Source organism: Bufo gargarizans, chromosome 4 (genome assembly GCF_014858855.1).
Source record: "Bufo gargarizans isolate SCDJY-AF-19 chromosome 4, ASM1485885v1, whole genome shotgun sequence".
NCBI classification, from domain to species: domain Eukaryota; kingdom Metazoa; phylum Chordata; class Amphibia; order Anura; family Bufonidae; genus Bufo; species Bufo gargarizans.
In genome coordinates, this window is record NC_058083.1 from 303130287 (window position 1) to 303147620 (window position 17334).

General features: G+C 43.9%; 1 protein-coding gene across 1 annotated transcript; it reads left to right on the plus strand.

The window, feature by feature from the left end:
- The first annotated feature begins 238 nt into the window (after positions 1–238).
- FABP7 (fatty acid binding protein 7) lies at positions 239–3963 on the plus strand. Its single transcript, XM_044291637.1, has 4 exons — positions 239–367; positions 636–808; positions 2532–2633; positions 3777–3963. Exons 1-4 carry the CDS (start codon positions 295–297, stop codon positions 3825–3827), a joined length of 399 nt encoding a protein of 132 aa, XP_044147572.1. The 5' UTR covers positions 239–294; the 3' UTR covers positions 3828–3963.
- The last annotated feature ends 13371 nt before the right edge of the window (positions 3964–17334 follow it).

Consider the following 17334-nt stretch of genomic DNA (forward strand, 5'->3'; position numbering starts at 1 on the left):
AACGTATGTAAAGTTATTTTCATTCCTTGATGTGACCACATGCATCAGGTTAGGCTTTTAGTTTTAACTGACCCTTTGTCTGAGACTGGAGTATTATCCTTGCCACACCTCTAGCCAGCCTATTGGTGGGTGAGGCTGCATAGGGTTGGACCCTTTTTCTTTCCTCCAGGTCCAGCCCCCATCACCAGTTGCAAGTCTCCCAATAAGTACAGCTCCCACGGTAATGCAGGACAGGGCATCCAAAATCAGCATCACATTTTACACTGTGCTCTGTACCCTTCATCCGCTGAGAAAATGGTAGATGCTTTCTGTGCCACCTGGAAACTGGTAGACAGCCAGAACTTTGATGAGTACATGAAAGCTCTGGGTACGTGCACATCTGAAGATCTGCAATGCACATGGGATCTGCAAGTCAACTAAGACTTTAAATCAACTATTGCATGCAAGAATTTCTAAGTAGGGGGGTAGAAAGATGTTCAAACTGCAGATTATTGGATTTTAGTAGGCTTGCGAGGGGATTCGACATACAGGTCTTACATTTCTATTCAAATTTTCTAGTGCTTGCTGCATTGACTGCATTAGTGAACTGCTTTTGATATTACTGTTCTGATGGTTATCTGTTTCTTTTTCTGCAGGAGTTGGCTTTGCGACCAGGCAGGTAGGAAACGTGACTAAGCCAACAGTCATCATTAGCCAAGAAGGTGACAAAGTGGTGATTAGGACTCAGAGCACATTCAAGAATACAGAGATCAGCTTCAAGCTGGGGGAGGAATTTGATGAAGCCACTGCTGATGACAGGAACTGCAAGGTGAGTGGACTGTAGCTTAAAATAATCCTATTAGAGACGCTGTGTAAGGGATTCTTAATGCAGATCAAGTAAATTTGACATCAGGCTGAGAGGTAAAGTCAATGAGGAATCAGCCTGTGTGCTGTGAATTGTGCAAGTGTACAATCTTAATCTTACAGATGATGAAATTGAGCTGAGGGGCTTTTACATGTACAGATATCTGACCAATTTCTGTCCAATCTGGTATGTGCAAACGAAACTGATCTGATTGAAATCTGTCTCATCTGCCAGAACATTGATAATGTAAAAAGGTTTCTGCTGATTACAACAAAGGTAGCGTGTAAGTAGCATCTGATAGATACATAAGAGATAACTCAATTGTAGGGAGTAGGTTATCTTTTAGGATGATCTTAACAGATTGGTTCTAATAACCTTAGAAAATATCTGTGTTTAATAGGCAACTAAAATCAATTCTATCTGTAAGATAAATCTCATTGCTAAGAAATATGTATATGTAAACCCCATGGCTGAAAAAAAACATTCCACACATCTACATAGGGTTGTTTATACAGCATGTGTATAGATTTTTTGTTAGAACTAGTCAGATGAATGGGATCTTTAACAAATCTGTCATGTGTGAACATCCTGATAACTACATCACTGTCAATGAGATGTTCCCATTGAGTCATAGACATCATTTGCTAACTCAGCTCAAAAGTATGAATGGTTGGGAGGAATAGCCATTGACCAAATGAGTATTGAGACAACTTTCAACAAGCCCAATCCTTTGTTTTCTTGGGTGATAAGCCACCACCAGAGGTGTCAAGTAGTGGTTTATCCCCTTTTCCCCATTGAGATCACACACACTCAGCTGAACGAGCATTTGTATGGAGGTTTGGGAGGAATAGCCATTGGCCAAAGGAGCATTCTTGTGACAGCTATTGAAGGTGTGTGGCCACTTTGACATTTAACTAAGGGTTTATAGGCCATGCATTGCTACATTCTTGCAATAAATTATATCCATGCTTACCAGTATTGGATACCATGGAGTGTTTTATCAAGAGATTTATCCCACCATCTATATTGATACAAAGTCTTGTATAATTAAAATAACAATTGTGGCAACTACCTTAGGTTAGGTTTATTTTTACCTTTTTATTGATCAAACCAACAGAATAATGTAATAGATCACACTTGATGGACTTGAGTCTTTGCATACAATGTGATCTACACAGCTCCTAAAGCTATTTTGTATTGGTAGTATGGATATTAAGGAAAAAAAAATATTGTCTCAATACTCATTTGGTCAATGGCTATTCATGTATAGCTTGGAAGAAAGACGAGGCAAAGGGGATATGATAGAAACTTTTAAATACATAAAGGGAATCAACAAGGTAAAAGAGGAGAGAATATTTAAAAGAAGAAAAACTACCACAAGAGGACATAGTTTTAAATTAGAGGGGCAAAGGTTTAAAAGTAATATCAGGAAGTATTACTTTACTGAGAGAGTAGTGGATGCATGGAATAGCCTTCCTGCAGAAGTGGCAGCTGCAAATACAGTGAAGGAGTTTAAGCATGCATGGGATAGGCATAAGGCCATCCTTCATATAAGATAGGGCCAGGGGCTATCCACAGTATTTAGTATATTGGGCAGACTAGATGGGCCAAATGGTTCTTATCTGCCGACACATTCTATGTTTCTATGTTTACTTAATTAATTTTGAAAAATGTCTGCTCTCCACAGTCCACTGTAACCCTGGAAGGCGATAACCTAGTCCATGTGCAGAAGTGGGATGGCAAAGAGACTACGTTTGTAAGAGAAATAAAGGATGGCAAAATGGTTATGGTAAGTAGTGAAGGAGATGAAGTTCCACAATCCACATACAAAGATATTATTCTGTAAAACACTTTAATGGGGCTTTCCAGGATTTCGATACTGATGACCTATCCTCAGGATAGGTTATCAGTATGTGATTGGTGGGGGTCTGACACCCAGGACCCTCACTGATCAGCTGTTTGAGAAGGCACCGACGCTCCTGTGAGCTCCGCAGCTTTCTCAGTACTTACCAAGCACAGTGACGTACATTGTATAGCGGCTGTGCTTGATATCGTGTTGAGCCCCATTGAAGCGCCTTCCCAAACAGCTGATCAGCATGGGTCCCGGGTGTCGGACCCCCACCGATTAGATACTGATGACCTATCCTGAATCCCAGAAAACCCCTTTAAGGGGCAAGGGTGCCATAGCAGAAACCTCTTGATTCTCTTCATAGCATATGGCTCTACGGTTGTCCCTCAATCTCCTATTATACCCATATTAATGTTAAGTAAAGACAGATTTAGGATTAGAAAAATAAGACTATAAAGCTAAAGCTAATGAACATATGACAAAAACCTTGATCACTCTTCAACTGCATTTCCAGAAGGCTTGACGCTTGATAATCCTAATATTCTGGTGATGATCCCTTTTCTTAAACACAAATTAGCTAATTGCTATCTCCATAGTTGTGAGGCGGCCATCTGTGATGAACCATGGGTAGTCCAGTCTATATTTCATCATGAAGACTCACTCTTGCGTTTACAGTATGGTGGCACAATGTTTAACACAGTTTCTTTGCAGTATTAGGTTTAAATCCAATGGCCATGGAGGCCAATTGATCTTGGGTTTGAATCCAATGACAACATGAAATCTGTGCATTTGCTTTGTGTTCACTAAAATGATTATGTAAAACCAAGGTATTATACAAATCCTTTGTAAGATACCCAGATATCCATATTCAAATATGTAAAATATGTATTACATTTAGTGTAATCTTATTCACTATATGCTTATTTAGATTATTTGAGATTTTGTTCAGGTTAATTTTTTACTTGCTATTTTATTGATTCCCCACAATGTGATGTGTCTCCCTGCTGGGACAGCAGCTCTGATGTGTATTAATTATGTATGATGAAAAAAGTTAAGAATTTCATATTTTTCTTCTTTTAACAGACTCTAACCTTTGGTGACATTGTTTCTGTTCGTCAATATGAGAAGGCATAGACATTGGAAGCCTGCTTCTGCTCTCCATTTACTTAAGTGTTCACTCCATATATGAATTGAAGATGTCAAACTCTACTCACCATTTGCATGCCCTGTTTCAAAACAATCTGATCTGTACACTATCAAATTGATAACTTTGTTTTTTACTCATGACAACAATGTAACAACTTTTTATCAAAATAAATAAACAAGTATTTTTATTGAATTGGTTGACTGCTTTCTTAGGGTACTTTCACACTCGCGTTAAAGTTTTCTGGTATTGAGTTCCGTCACAGGGGCTCAATACCGAAAAAAAAACAGATCACTTTTATCCTAATGCATTCTGAATGGAGAGCAATCCGTTCAGTATGCATCAGGATGTCTTCAGTTCAGTCACTGTACAGTTTTTAAACAGAGAAAATACCGCAGCACTTGCCGGAATGCCGGATCCAGCATTATTTTCTATTGAAATGCATTAATGCCGGATCCAGCCCCAAGTGTTCCAGAAAAACGGATCCGGTTTTGCGGTCTGTGCATGCGCAGACCTTTAAATATGTGAAAAAGATAAATACCGGATCAGTTTTTTAGGATGGCAACCGGAGAGATGGATCTGGTATTGCAATGCATGTGTGAGATGGATCTGCATCCGGATCCATCTACAAATAGTATCCGTTTGCATATAGATTGCCGGATCCGGCAGGCAGTTCCGGCGATGAAACTGCCTGCCGGAATCCAGCAACGCAAGTGTGAAAGTACCCTTATCTGGTAGCCTCAACGCAGTGCAAGTTTATACGAAGCTAAAGGGACGAAGGGTAAGGGACACTAAGCTAAAGGGTCATTAAACCAGGAGCCAAACAACTAAAAAGAACAGGCAAAATGTAACATCATCTCCTTATCTTTCTTGCTCCTCTCCTGACCTAAATCACAATTGTGGACAGGCTTGGACTGGCCCACAGGGGTACAAGTGAATCCCTGGTGGGCCCCTGGTCTCCCATCCCCTCCACAAGTGGAATATAACACAGTAGACATGCTGCGCTACTTACATATATCCAATGTACAGCTCTTCCACCAGCCTATGTTCATATAAAAAACTTGATAGATTATTAAAGAAACTCCCCAGTTTATTATTATAAACACGATCAGACCTGAGATGACTTCTAGGTATAGAGGAAAGCTAGCCGGTATCATCTTTTCTCCAGGACCTACCTTCTCAAAGTTGCTAAGAAAGCGAGGGTGGTGCGCTCACCTGAGGCCAATAGAAAGAGGCACGAACAACGCCGGGAACCTGGGCGTAGAGGTACATATCCAAATAGAAAAGAGAGAGAGTCTAGCTTCCAAATAACGTGGTATCTTTAATAATTCAGTGCAGTAAAAAACAAAGGCAATCCAAGTCTACAGGTTTCGGATCTTATTGATCCTTATTCCTTAATCATGACAGAAGAGGGATTGTGTGAACCAGGACTAAATAGTGGCCATCTGAAAACAAACAGGTGGCCAGAATTAGTCATAGCCACACCTCCGTACAAAGTGATTGACTAAAATACATCAAGACAAATAAAAATAGCTATATAAAATGGTACATAACCATAAGATACAGAAGAAGATGAAAAAGATCAATAGTGCAATATTAAATCGTCTTTGCGATTTAGACCATTAGGAATGCAGGAGCCCATTCGAAAAATCCAGTATGATTCCCTGTTCAGTGGTTTCTTTCTCTGATCGGTGGGTTAACTCTTTCCAGACCATGGACTTGCATTCCCTTAGTGTCGCCTCCATGGACTGCTGCATAGTGTGAAGTAGCTGCAGAGACATTTCTGGTCAAAGCATGTGGAATGTCAAAGATGTGTCTGCAGATTCTAGTTTTTAAACTGTCAGAAGTGCAGCCAATATATTGGAGGCAACACAAGGTGCAGGTTTTACAATATACTACATAAGTGGTATTACAGTTTATGTACTGTTTAATGTAAAAAGGCTTGCTATGAACAGTTGAACAAATATGGTCACCAACCTGCATAAAGGTACAACATATGCCTATTTTGTGACCACAGTTAAAACTGCAAGTGAATCTAAGCCAAGTGGATTGTATTGCGCGTGCTTCTGTAAACATAGAGGGGCTTACTCTATTCCCCAATGTGGTTGCCCTTCGTGCAATACATCTGGTACCACGGCTGATAATCTTTGACCACTGACTTTCAGTATGCAGGACTGACATATGTTTTGTCACAATCTGACAGATACAAGAATATTCGAGACTATAACTGTTGACAAAAGCTGGAGTCAATTTGTGCAGTCTTGCAACCTGAGTTTTTTTAGGGTGAGCACGAACAGTCTGGGGAAAAATTAAGTAAACTCGTGGGATATCAGCGATATTTTTTCTAGCCTGCTGTAATAAATTGCTAGAATATTTTCTACCCGAGAGACGGTTGGCAACAGCATCCAACTCCATGCGACGTACCTGGTCCGCAGAACAATTTCATATGGTGTGAAAAAATTCCCCCTAGGGTGTTCCCGTCGTTTCCTTGCGGTAAGTATGAGTGCTAACCGTATTATTCTCTATATTGCCAGTTAGAAGATCTAAAAATGGGATGGTGGAAGCATCATGATGTAAAGTGAATTTCAAACCACATGTATTATCATTGAGGAAGTCTCCAAGGAGAGGCACGGCCGCCACATTGCCAGACCAGATAAAAAGTAGGTAATCGATGTAGCGACTGTACCACCCCAAGAAGGTTCCCCAAGGGTTCAAGTGTGAAAAAAGATAACAATGCTCCCACCATGCCATATATATGTTGGCCAGAGAAGGGGAGAATTTCGCTCCCATGGAAACTCCTGTGAGCTGAAGAAAAAAATTATGATGAAAGATGAAGAAGTTATGTTGTAGCAAAACCATAACCGCTATACAAATGAAATCCTGAAAGGCAAGAGAAAAATCAGCATAAATTTGGAGAAACCATTGCAATTAAACGATGGCTAGCTCATGAGGGATGACAGTGTACAGTGAGGTGACATCAGCTGTGATCCAGATATAATTAGTAAAAATGAATGGCTTGAAGAACTGCCCTTGTATCCTGTAGGAAACCTGGGATGCGCTGGACCAGTGGCTGTAAAATACTGTCCACCCAGGCTGACAATCTCTTTGAAAATGAACCGATGCCTGACACTATCGGGCGCATGGGTGGAGGAAAACCTTTCTTCCAGTTTATTTAAATTTTATTGCATCTTGATATCCATATCGATGAATGCCTGTGTAGAGGAAAATGGAACTATAGACTCCTGAACGACTCTCTCAAGGAGGATAGTGTTTCCTCCTCATTGGAGATAATCAGATTCATAAGCTTAAAGAGGACCTTTCACCTGGAAAAACATTGTGAACTAAGTATCCTGACATATACAGCGGCGCCCAGGGATCTCACTGCACGTACTATTATCCCTGGGCACCGCTCCGTTCTCCCGTTATGTCCTCCGGTATCTTCACTCAGTAAGTTATAGTAAGCGGAGACTTAGGACTCTAAGTTATAGTAGGCGGAGTCTGCCCTTGTTCTGCTGGGCGTCTCCTCCTCCTAGCCTCCTAGGCTGTAGCGCTGGCCAATCGCAGCGCAGAGCTCACAGGCTGGGAGTTTTATTTCTCCCAGGCTGTGAGCTGTGCGCTGCGATTGGCCAGCGCTACAGCCTAGGAGGAGGAGACGCCCAGCAGAACAAGGGCAGACTCCTCCTACTATAATCTACTGAGCGAAGATACCGGAGGACATAACGGGAGAACGGAGCGGCGCCCAGGGATAATAATAAGTGCAGTGAGATCCCAGGGTGCCGCTGTATATGTCAGAGATACTTAGTTCACAATGTTTTTCCAGGTGAAAGGTCCTCTTTAAGTGAACAATAGGATAATATATTTTGCCATTGTGAGACAAAAACTTCCGAATAAATGGTGGTAGGCTTTTTTCGGAGTTGCAGACCCCGTGGTATCATAGATTTCTCTGTGTATTTTTGCAGAGATGTTAGGTCCCACCATGTTCGCATTTCCTTGGCTAGAATTTTTTCCAAGGAGGCCATATGGCTCTTTAGTTCCAAAGTGTCCTGCGAATCCTTGTTATCCTTGTTATCCATATTAAAGATTGTTTCCATTTTTTTTATCCTGTCTTGACAATCGTCTATAGTTCTCAACGAAGAGTGTGACATTGTGAAGACAATCCTATGGTTTAATAATCAATTGCACTGAAAAAGACTATAATCCACGAGCCAAGGGAGCAACAACCTGGTTCCCACACAATGTAGCAAAGAAAGCAAGGGTGGTGCGCTCGCCTGAGGTCAATAGAAGGAGGCACAGACAACGCCGGGAACCTGGCCGTAGAGGTACATATCCAAATAGAAAAGAGAGAGAGACCAGCTTCCAAATAACGTGGTATCTTTAATAATTCAGTGCAGTTGCTGCAGGGACCCAGACCTAAATCACAATTGTGGACAGGCTTGGACTGGCCAACAGGGGTACAAGTGAATCCCCGGTGGGCCCCTGGTCTCCCATCCCCTGCACAAGTGGCATATAACACAGTAGACATGCTGCACTACTTACATATATCCAATGTACAGCACCTCCACCAGCCTATGTTCATATAAAAAAACTTGATAGATTATTAAAGAAACTCCCCAGTTTATTATTATAGACACGATCAGAGCTGAGATGACTTCTAGGTACAGAGGAAAGCTAGCCGGTATCATCTTTTCTCCAGGACTTACCTTCTCAAAGTTACTAAGAAAGCGAGGGTGGTGCGCTCACCTGAGGCCAATAGAAAGAGGCACGAACAACGCCGGGAACCTGGGCGTAGAGGTACATATCCAAATAGAAAAGAGAGAGAGACCAGCTTCCAAATAACGTGGCATCTTTAATAATTCAGTGCAGTTGCTGCAGGGACCCAGACCCCATATTCAATTATATGGTAGCATCTTGTAACTGTGTGAGCAGGTAATATTTGAATGTATCCGTACGGTGGGCCCCCAAAATAAATCTTACTGGTCGGCCCTAGGCACCCCAGTCCGACACAAATTGGACCATAGAAAATAAAATAAAAAAGCAGAGCATTCTTCTCTCAGGTTGCAACCATGTCTTTTCCTTCCTCTGATACTAGTGCACATTAGCCAGGAAGTTTAGGAAGAGGGGGCAGGATTTAGGTTATACAGTATATTTTGTCTACACAAAGAGCGTGGCCACTTTGTTGGAAGGAATCTTAAATGTGGCCTCCATTACAGTTCTACAGCGTTTCAAATCTCCTTAAAAGCACATTTGCCTAATACCATTATAATTCCTGCTTAGTGTATTGCTGTATAATTAGGCACTTTTGCCTTTTAGGATCTTTGGAAAGCTGAGCAACTAAAAATGTGGAGGTACTCTGGAGAACAAACTGGGCATGAAGCATACTCATTGTTGTCCTCACACTATTTGTATTCATACATTATATACTATATAGGGGAGTATTGTGTACATATTACTGTATGTACAGAATGCATGTAGCAAGTTTGACTTCTCTTACAGTATACATTATAAAAATCAACCTTTGTTTGGGTGACAACACTCAGGAGCTGCATTGCTGACTACAAGCCATGTACATTGTCCTGATACTATATATGATAGATTGAAGCATTGTGTGTATTTTATATAGCCAATATGCCCTCCACTGCAGCCCAGTGGATTCCCAGACTGCAGAATGTCAGAGCCACCTTGTTATACATTGATAAATTCCTAACTCTCATATAGTAGACTAACTAACCTGATATCTGAGAGTCTGGAAAAGCTGAGTCAGAATCTCTGTGATACTGCAATGGACAAATGCAATGACATTTCCTCTACAGGACAGTTAAGCAGAACTGAGTGCAGAAAAGCTGGGTAACAGATTGGGGAGCTGTAAAAGAGACTGCTAAATACTAAATGTACCTAAATAAATCCCACATTTTGCAGTTGTTTGCTATATTTGCCTTATATTTGCTTTATTTGCCTTACAGGGTCTCAGAAATGGTCTCCCATGTGGAGCTGTAATAGGGACTACAAAATACCAGATCTACCTCAATAAAACCACATACTCACTTCAAAGGTATGAGCCATGGTTTCCCATATTTTCCCTTCAGGATTCTGGGAAAGCTGGGTAACATAGCATATGGAGGTGTAATAGGGATTCCTGAATAATACCAAATGTACCTAAATAAATCCAAAATTGTGCCATTGCTTACTGTATTTGTCTTTCAGGATCCCTGGAAAGTTGGATAACATTGCATGGGGAGCTGTAATAGGGACCGCTGGATAGTAAATTTTGTGATCGTGTCCCATATTTCCTTTGAGGATCCTGAGAAAGCTGAGTAGTTTAGCATGCAAAGCTGTATTAGGGACTGCTGGATGCTAAAAATACCTAACTAAATCTTCATTTGTGCTTGCAAATGATGTGATATTTACCTTTCAGGGTCCTAGGAAAACTGGGTAATATGACATTTGACGCTGTAATACGGACAGCTGAGTACTAAATGTATCTAATTAAATCTAGCTGTCAAATCGTGCCATAGCTATTCATATTTGACTATAAGGGTCTCAGGAAAGCTGGGTAGTTGGCACAAAGTAAAGGTAATACTAAGAGTGGCATATTCCCACCAATTTCACAGCATTTTTTTTTTTTTTCCTGTAATTTTTACATTGAAATTCTAAAAGATCTGACCACAAAGTAAATGCAGACTGCAAACACAAAATACTTACCTATTGTTGCTGTAATTATTTCCTTAGAGCTTCTCTGGTCCCTGCCTGCAGATCCTTCAGCACTAAACAGGCTATGGACTCTATTATAGTCAATGGGGACTAAGCCACACCCCTTTTAGCCGAACTTCCAGTTTTGTGATCTCATACTTGTGCACACAGTCGATCTCCAGCCAAAGATGGTGAAGATTGAGAAAAGGGCTCCTCTCTTTCTGCAATGTTTCAGCAAAACTGTTTTCTGTTGCAAATTGCAGGCATATTAAGAGAGACATTTTTCTACATGTATTTATTTCTTTTTTGTGTTCCTTGTGTTGTGGTTACAAATACTGTATAAAGAGGAGCCAATCAAATATTGTTCACAAATCTGTCTAAGTCTGTGTTAGTGAGCACTTCTCCTTTGCCAAGATAATCCATCCCACCTCACAGGTGTGGCATATGAAAGATGCTGATTAGACAGCATGAATATTGCACAGGTGTGCCTTAGACTGCCCACAATAAAAGACTACTGAAATGTGCAGTTTGATCACACAGCACAATGAGACAGATGTCACAACGTTTGAGGGAGCGTGCAATTGGCATGCTGACTACAGGAATGTCTACCAGAGCTGCTGCCCGTGCAATGAATGTTCATTTCTCTACCATAAGCTAACTCCAAAGGTGTTTCAGAGAATTTGGCAGTACATCCAACTAGCCTCACAACCGAAGACCACGTGTAACCACACCAGCCCAGGACCTCCACATCCAGCATGTTCACCTCCATGATCGTCTGAGACCAGACACCCGGACAGCTGCAGCAACAATCGGTTTGCATAACCAAAGAATTTCTGCACAAACTGTCAGAAACCGTCTCAGGGAAGCTCACCTGCATGCTCGTCGTCCTCATCTGGGTCTGGACCTGACTGCAGTTTGTCGTAACCAACTTGAGTGGGCAAATGCTAACATTCGATGGCATCTGGCACGTTGGAGAGGCGTTCTGTTCATGGATGAGTCCCGGTTTTCACTGTTCAGGGCTGATGGCAGACAGCGTGTATGGCGTCGTGTGGGTGAGTGGTTTGCTGACGTTGTGGATCGAGTGGCCCATGGTGGCGGTGGGGTTATGGTATGGGCAGGCGTATGTTATGGACAACAAGCACAGGTGCATTTTATTGATGGCATTTTTAATGCACACAGATACAGTGACGAGATCCTGAGGCCCATTGTTGGCCCATTCATCCATGACCATCACCTCATGTTGCAGCATGATAATGCACGTCCCATATTGCAAGGGTCTGTACACAATTCCTGGAAGCTGAAAACATCCCAATTCTTGCATGGCCAGCATACTCACCGGACATGTCATACATTGAGCATGTTTGGGATGCTCTGGATCGGCGTATACAACAGCGTGTTCCAGTTCCTGCCAATATTCTGCAACTTCGCACAGCTATTGAAGAGGAGTGGACCAACATTCCACAGGCCGCAATCAACAACCTGATCAACTCTGCAACAGAGATTTGCTGCACTGCGTGAGGCAAACGGTGACCACACCAGATACTGACTGGTTTTTCTGACCCCCCTCCCCCCCCCCAGTAAGGCAAAACTGTGCACATTTCAGAGTGGTCTTTTATTAGAAACATAGAAACATAGAATGTGTCGGCAGATAAGAACCATTTGGCCCATCTAGTCTGCCCAATATACTAAATACTATGGATAGCCCCTGGCCCTATCTTATTGTGGGCAGTCTAAGGCACACCTGTGCAATATTCATGCTGTCTAATCAGCACCTTGATATGCCACACCTGTGAGGTGGGATGGATTATCTCGGCAAAGGAGAAGTGCTCACTAACACAGATTTAGACAGATTTGTGAACAATATTTGAGAGTAATGGGTCTTTTGTGTATAAAGATAATGTTTCAGATTTTTTAGTTCAGCTCATGCAAAATGAGAGCAAAACCAAAAGTGTTGCATTTATATTTTTGTTCAGTGTATGTAGAGTGGAGCTAACCATTACATTCTAACCCCCCTCTTGAGGGAAGTGGACTAGTCCTACTTCCTGCAGGAAGGGTGGGGACCAGTTAGTTCCAGTCTAGTTTACCCCCATCTAGGGGAAGGGTGTGCAGGGGCATGTCTCTGCTGGATGTGCCTACGCCAGCCAGAGCCCCCTAAGCTCTGCTGGCCATGGAGGCCAAAGCTTGAAGCCTCAGAAGCCAGGAGGAAAGTTCCCTTGCATAACCTAGGGTCATACTACAAAGTGAAGTGCTGCATACAGTAGAAGCTGAGTTATACAGCCAGCCTGTCAGCACAGCAGATTCAGAGAGAAACAGATATAGCAGAGCAGTGGCGTCTCTAGCTTTCAAATTTTGGGGGGGCACACTGGGGGCCAGGACAAAAGTAGGGGGGGCAGCTATAACAACGATACATTTACACAAGTATGCTTAGAAATGCTGCGATACTTTACCCAATACCTAAAACCGCAATAGGGAAGAAAAACCCCAATCACTCAGATTTCAACATGTCCTAGCTGCCTGGGGATCTGTGGATGACACTTATGGAGGGGGATCTGTGGATGACACATACCGTTTATAGCATCTTATGCTATGTGTCATCCACAGATCCACCCCATATCAGTGTCATATCGGGATCCCTCTCCCCATAAGGCCCCATTCACACATCCGAAATTTGCGTAACGGAATTGCGGACCCATTCATTTCTATAGGGCAGCACGATGTGCTGCCGGATACGGCAATGCGGACCCGCACTTCCGGGTCCGCAATTCCGTTCCCGAAAAAAAAATGCGGACCCGCACATTGCCGCTGTTATGGACGTCTGAATGGAGCCTAACAGTGTCATCCACAGAGTGGCACAGATCCCCCCCCCCCCAATAACCGTGTCATCTACAGATCCCCCTCCCTATAACAGTGTCATCTACAGATCCCCCCCCCCCGTAACAGTGTCATGACATCCAAAGACCCCCAATTCCCCCTCCCTATAACACTATAAGAGTATCATCCACAGATCCCTCCCCCCCCTATAACAGTGTAATGACTCATGACATCCAAAGACCCCCGATCCCCCTCCCTATAACACTATAAGAGTATCATCTACAGATCCCTCCCCCCCCTATAATATTGTAATGACTCATGACATCCACAGACTACAGATCACCCTCCCACCGCTCACATTTGAACATGATTTCTCTAAACGGCAAAGTAAACACTGTAATCATCCAGGCTGCACTGACAGTAACTTTAAAGGGGTTCTGCATTTTAATTTAATTGATGATCTATCCTCTGGATAGATCATCAGCTTCTGATCGGCGAGGGTCAGACACCCGGGACCCCCGCCAATCAGCTGCTTGAGAAGGCACCAGCGCTCGAGCAGCACCGCCGCCTTCTCACTGTTTGCCGCCGGCCCACTGACTGATATCACGACTAGTATCAACTAGCCTGAGCGCGGCTAAGCTCTGTTCACTTGAATGGACCTTAGCCACTCCCACGCTAGTTGATACTAGTCGTGACGTCAGTGGGCTGGCGGTAAACAGTGAGAAGGCCGCGGCGCTACTGGAGCGCTGGTGCCTTCTCAAGCAGCTGATCGGCGGGGGTCCCGGGTGTCTGACCCCCACCGATCAGAAACTGATGATCTATCCAGAGTATAGATCATCAATTAAATTAAAGTGCAGAACCCCTTTAAGATTCTGGGGCAGCCGCCAGCCAGCTCTCCTCTCAGACTCAGTCAGAGTCAAATCTAATCTCTAGTTAGAATAGAAAGAGGCTTAGTCAGTCCACTCAGTCACTACTTGTAAGTTGTACCTTATTATTATTATTATTATTAAGTTAACCTGCTACACACCGTCACCACGAGGTCAGGCTCAGTCCAGTCTGTTCGGTATCGGTAGGTTAGGGTATGGCCATGCCACACCACGCCACACACTGTCTGTTCTCTAGTCTGGGTCTGGCTGGCTTAGGGCTTCTGTCACCCCAGTAAAGTCATATTTTTTTTTTTTGCCAACTTAAATTCCTTATAATGCGATATATCAATAAATAATGCTCTTACTCATTTTGGTTGGGCAGTTTCTTCAAAAAACTGACTTTTATAATATGTAAATTACCTCTCTACCAGCAAGTAGGGCGGTTACTTGCTCATAGCAGCCGCATCCTCCTTTCATAAAGACGCCCCCTCCTCATGTTGATTGACAGGGCCAGCGAACGCGCTCGTCCTCTGGCTGGTCCTGTCTGCATTCAAAATCTGGCGCCTGCGCCGTACCGGTCTTCAGTCGGTGCAGGCGCACTGAGAGGAGGACGCTCGCTCGTCCGCTCCTTCCTCAGTGCACCTGCGCCGGGTGTAGATGTGATGTCATCGGCGCAGGCGCATTGAGGAAGGAGCAGCCGAGTGAGCGTCCTCCTCTCAGTGCGCTTGCGCATACTGAAGACTGGTACGGCGCAGGCGCCAGATTTTGAACGAAGACAGGGCCACCCAGAGGACGAGCTCGTTCGCTGGCCCTGTCAATCAACATGAGGAGGGGGCATCTTTTTGAAAGGAGGATGCGGCTGCTATGAGCAAGTAGCCGCCCTACTTGCTAGTAGAGAGCTCATTTACATATTATAAAAGTCTGTTTTTTTAAGAAACTGCCCAACCAAAATGAGTAAGAGCCCTATATATTGATAAATCGCATTATAAGGAATTTAAGTTGCCAAAAGAAAAATAATGCTTTAGTGGGGTGACAGAAGCCCTTTCAGCAGCTGCTGCCAGTAGTTGAATGAATCAGAGTCTGACTCAACTTGTCAGGTCCTGGGGCCGGGGGCGGAGCTAGGGGCGGAGCTGGGGGCGGAGCCGGAGACGCAGCAGCGGTGGATGGAGACTAGAGAGTGAGACCGCAACAGCACCAAGTCCGAGACTCAGTCAGATCATCAGATGTGAAGAAGATGTCCGGTAGGGCTGCCTAGTGCCTACACAGTGCACAGCAGCGCAGCATAGACCATCCACCACCAAAATGAATGGGGGGACATTTTAGTTGGGGGGCACATGGGGGGGCACAGCTTGATGTAGGGGGGGCTGTGGCCCCCTCTGGCCCCCCCCTGGCGACGCCACTGTAGCAGAGTGGAGTTTGCCTTCCAGTTTTAATGCTAAACCCTGCTGGAACCAAGACAAAGCCTGTAAACCATTTTGGAGAACGTTTATGCAAAGTAAAGCTGCCATTGAACTTTATCTCAAGGTCTGGACTCAAGTTACTCTTTTATTCCTCAATTATTCCCCCTATTTATTCATTCAGAGCCAAAGCCTGGGGTCCAGTCGTATCCAGGTAGGAGCACCGTGACACACATAAAGAGACATTTTAGGCCACAACATACCACTCGGCATTTCCTACACCTAGGACGCGCGCGTCATATAGAGGGCCCTAGGGGGAGGCATCCATTGCAGAGGCAGCGCGATGATGTCATCGCGCCGACTGAGCTGTACAGGGCGGGACAAAGGCCAGAAGAGGTCTTTATCGCATGGCTGAAAGCTGAATAGAGGTACAGTAAGTATGTGTGTTTTTTTTTTTTATATTGCACAATGCAGGAGAGGAGCACTATGGGGGCATCTAGGGGCACTTCTTACTGGCACATTGTTGGGGCGCACTATGGGGCATCTACTGAGGGCACAAAGAAGGGGTATTTTGTATGGGGGGCTCTATAGGTAAGGGGGAGAGGATTCTGAACACTATGGGGGTATCTACTGAGGGCACAAAAAAGAGGTATTTTATATGAGGGCAGTATGAGGGCATCTACTGAGGGCTCTGTTTAGGGGCACTTTATGCTGGGACACATTATGGGGGGTACTATGGGGAAGGGGGAAAGAGAATCACCTACTGGGGGCACTAGGAAGAGGTATTTTATACTGGCAAATTATGAGGGACACTTAGGGCAACTACTGGGGCACTATATAAGGGCATTTTATACTTGTACATTATGGGGGGCACTATGAGGAAGGGGAGGGGAACTGTAACATCCCAGAGTTATGGTACTAAACTGTTTCTCCCCGTTACTATTTGTTGGTAACATGGGCCTTGTCATCTAATGTGATTTTATTCAATATCCCTCACAAATGTGCATATTCTAAGCCTGTTACATGTAATTTGCTGTAATTTCCATGTACACCAGCAGGTGGCAGCAATGTGTTAGCAGGGCCTTAGTAACAGTTTAGCATATCTAGACTGGAATAGTTTATTCCAGTTTAGTTCCCCCTCTATGAGCAGAAGTGGGCTGTCCCATGTCCTGTCTCATGGGGAGGAAAGGAAGTTTCAGTTAGTGTGTGCCAGCCACCCCGGCTAGGGGAAGGCTGTGCTGGTAGGAGCTCCCATTTCTAGGGATCCCAACCCAGGATCGAGTCTCGGCTGAGACCAAAGATCTTCATCCCCAGTCTGAGCCTTCAGCCTCAGCTGGTTGACAAGCAAGCAGCCACCTCCAGAACTCCAGGACAAACCATTCCCTGTGAGCATAACTGTGAGTAACATCCAGAGACCAGGAGAAGCCAAATTCCTCCTCAGCTAGTCATTCCCACACACAGCAGAAGATATAGATTTGTGCCACATATTACAGAGCCATAAGCAGACAACTAATCCTGCAAGAGAGCTCCAGGCACATGATAGAAGCAGAAGAGATAGTAATCCCTGCCATACATTGCCAATACCTGCTGGGACCCAAAACTATTGCTGTATCTCGTATGGATTACAGCTGCAACCAGTAAAGACAAGTTGAATTATATTCCAGGTCTGGATCTCATTCATTATTACCAAGTTCCTCAATTACTCCTACTAGCAACACACTCATTTATTGCAAGTG

Coding starts and splice junctions, on each gene's coding strand:
- FABP7 (XM_044291637.1), top strand. CDS start 295: ATGGTAGATGCTTTCTGTGCCACCTGGAAACTGGTAGACAGCCAGAAC. Junction 368..635: donor TGAGTACATGAAAGCTCTGG/GTACGTGCACAT, acceptor CTTTTTCTGCAG/GAGTTGGCTTTGCGACCAGG. Junction 809..2,531: donor CTGATGACAGGAACTGCAAG/GTGAGTGGACTG, acceptor TGCTCTCCACAG/TCCACTGTAACCCTGGAAGG.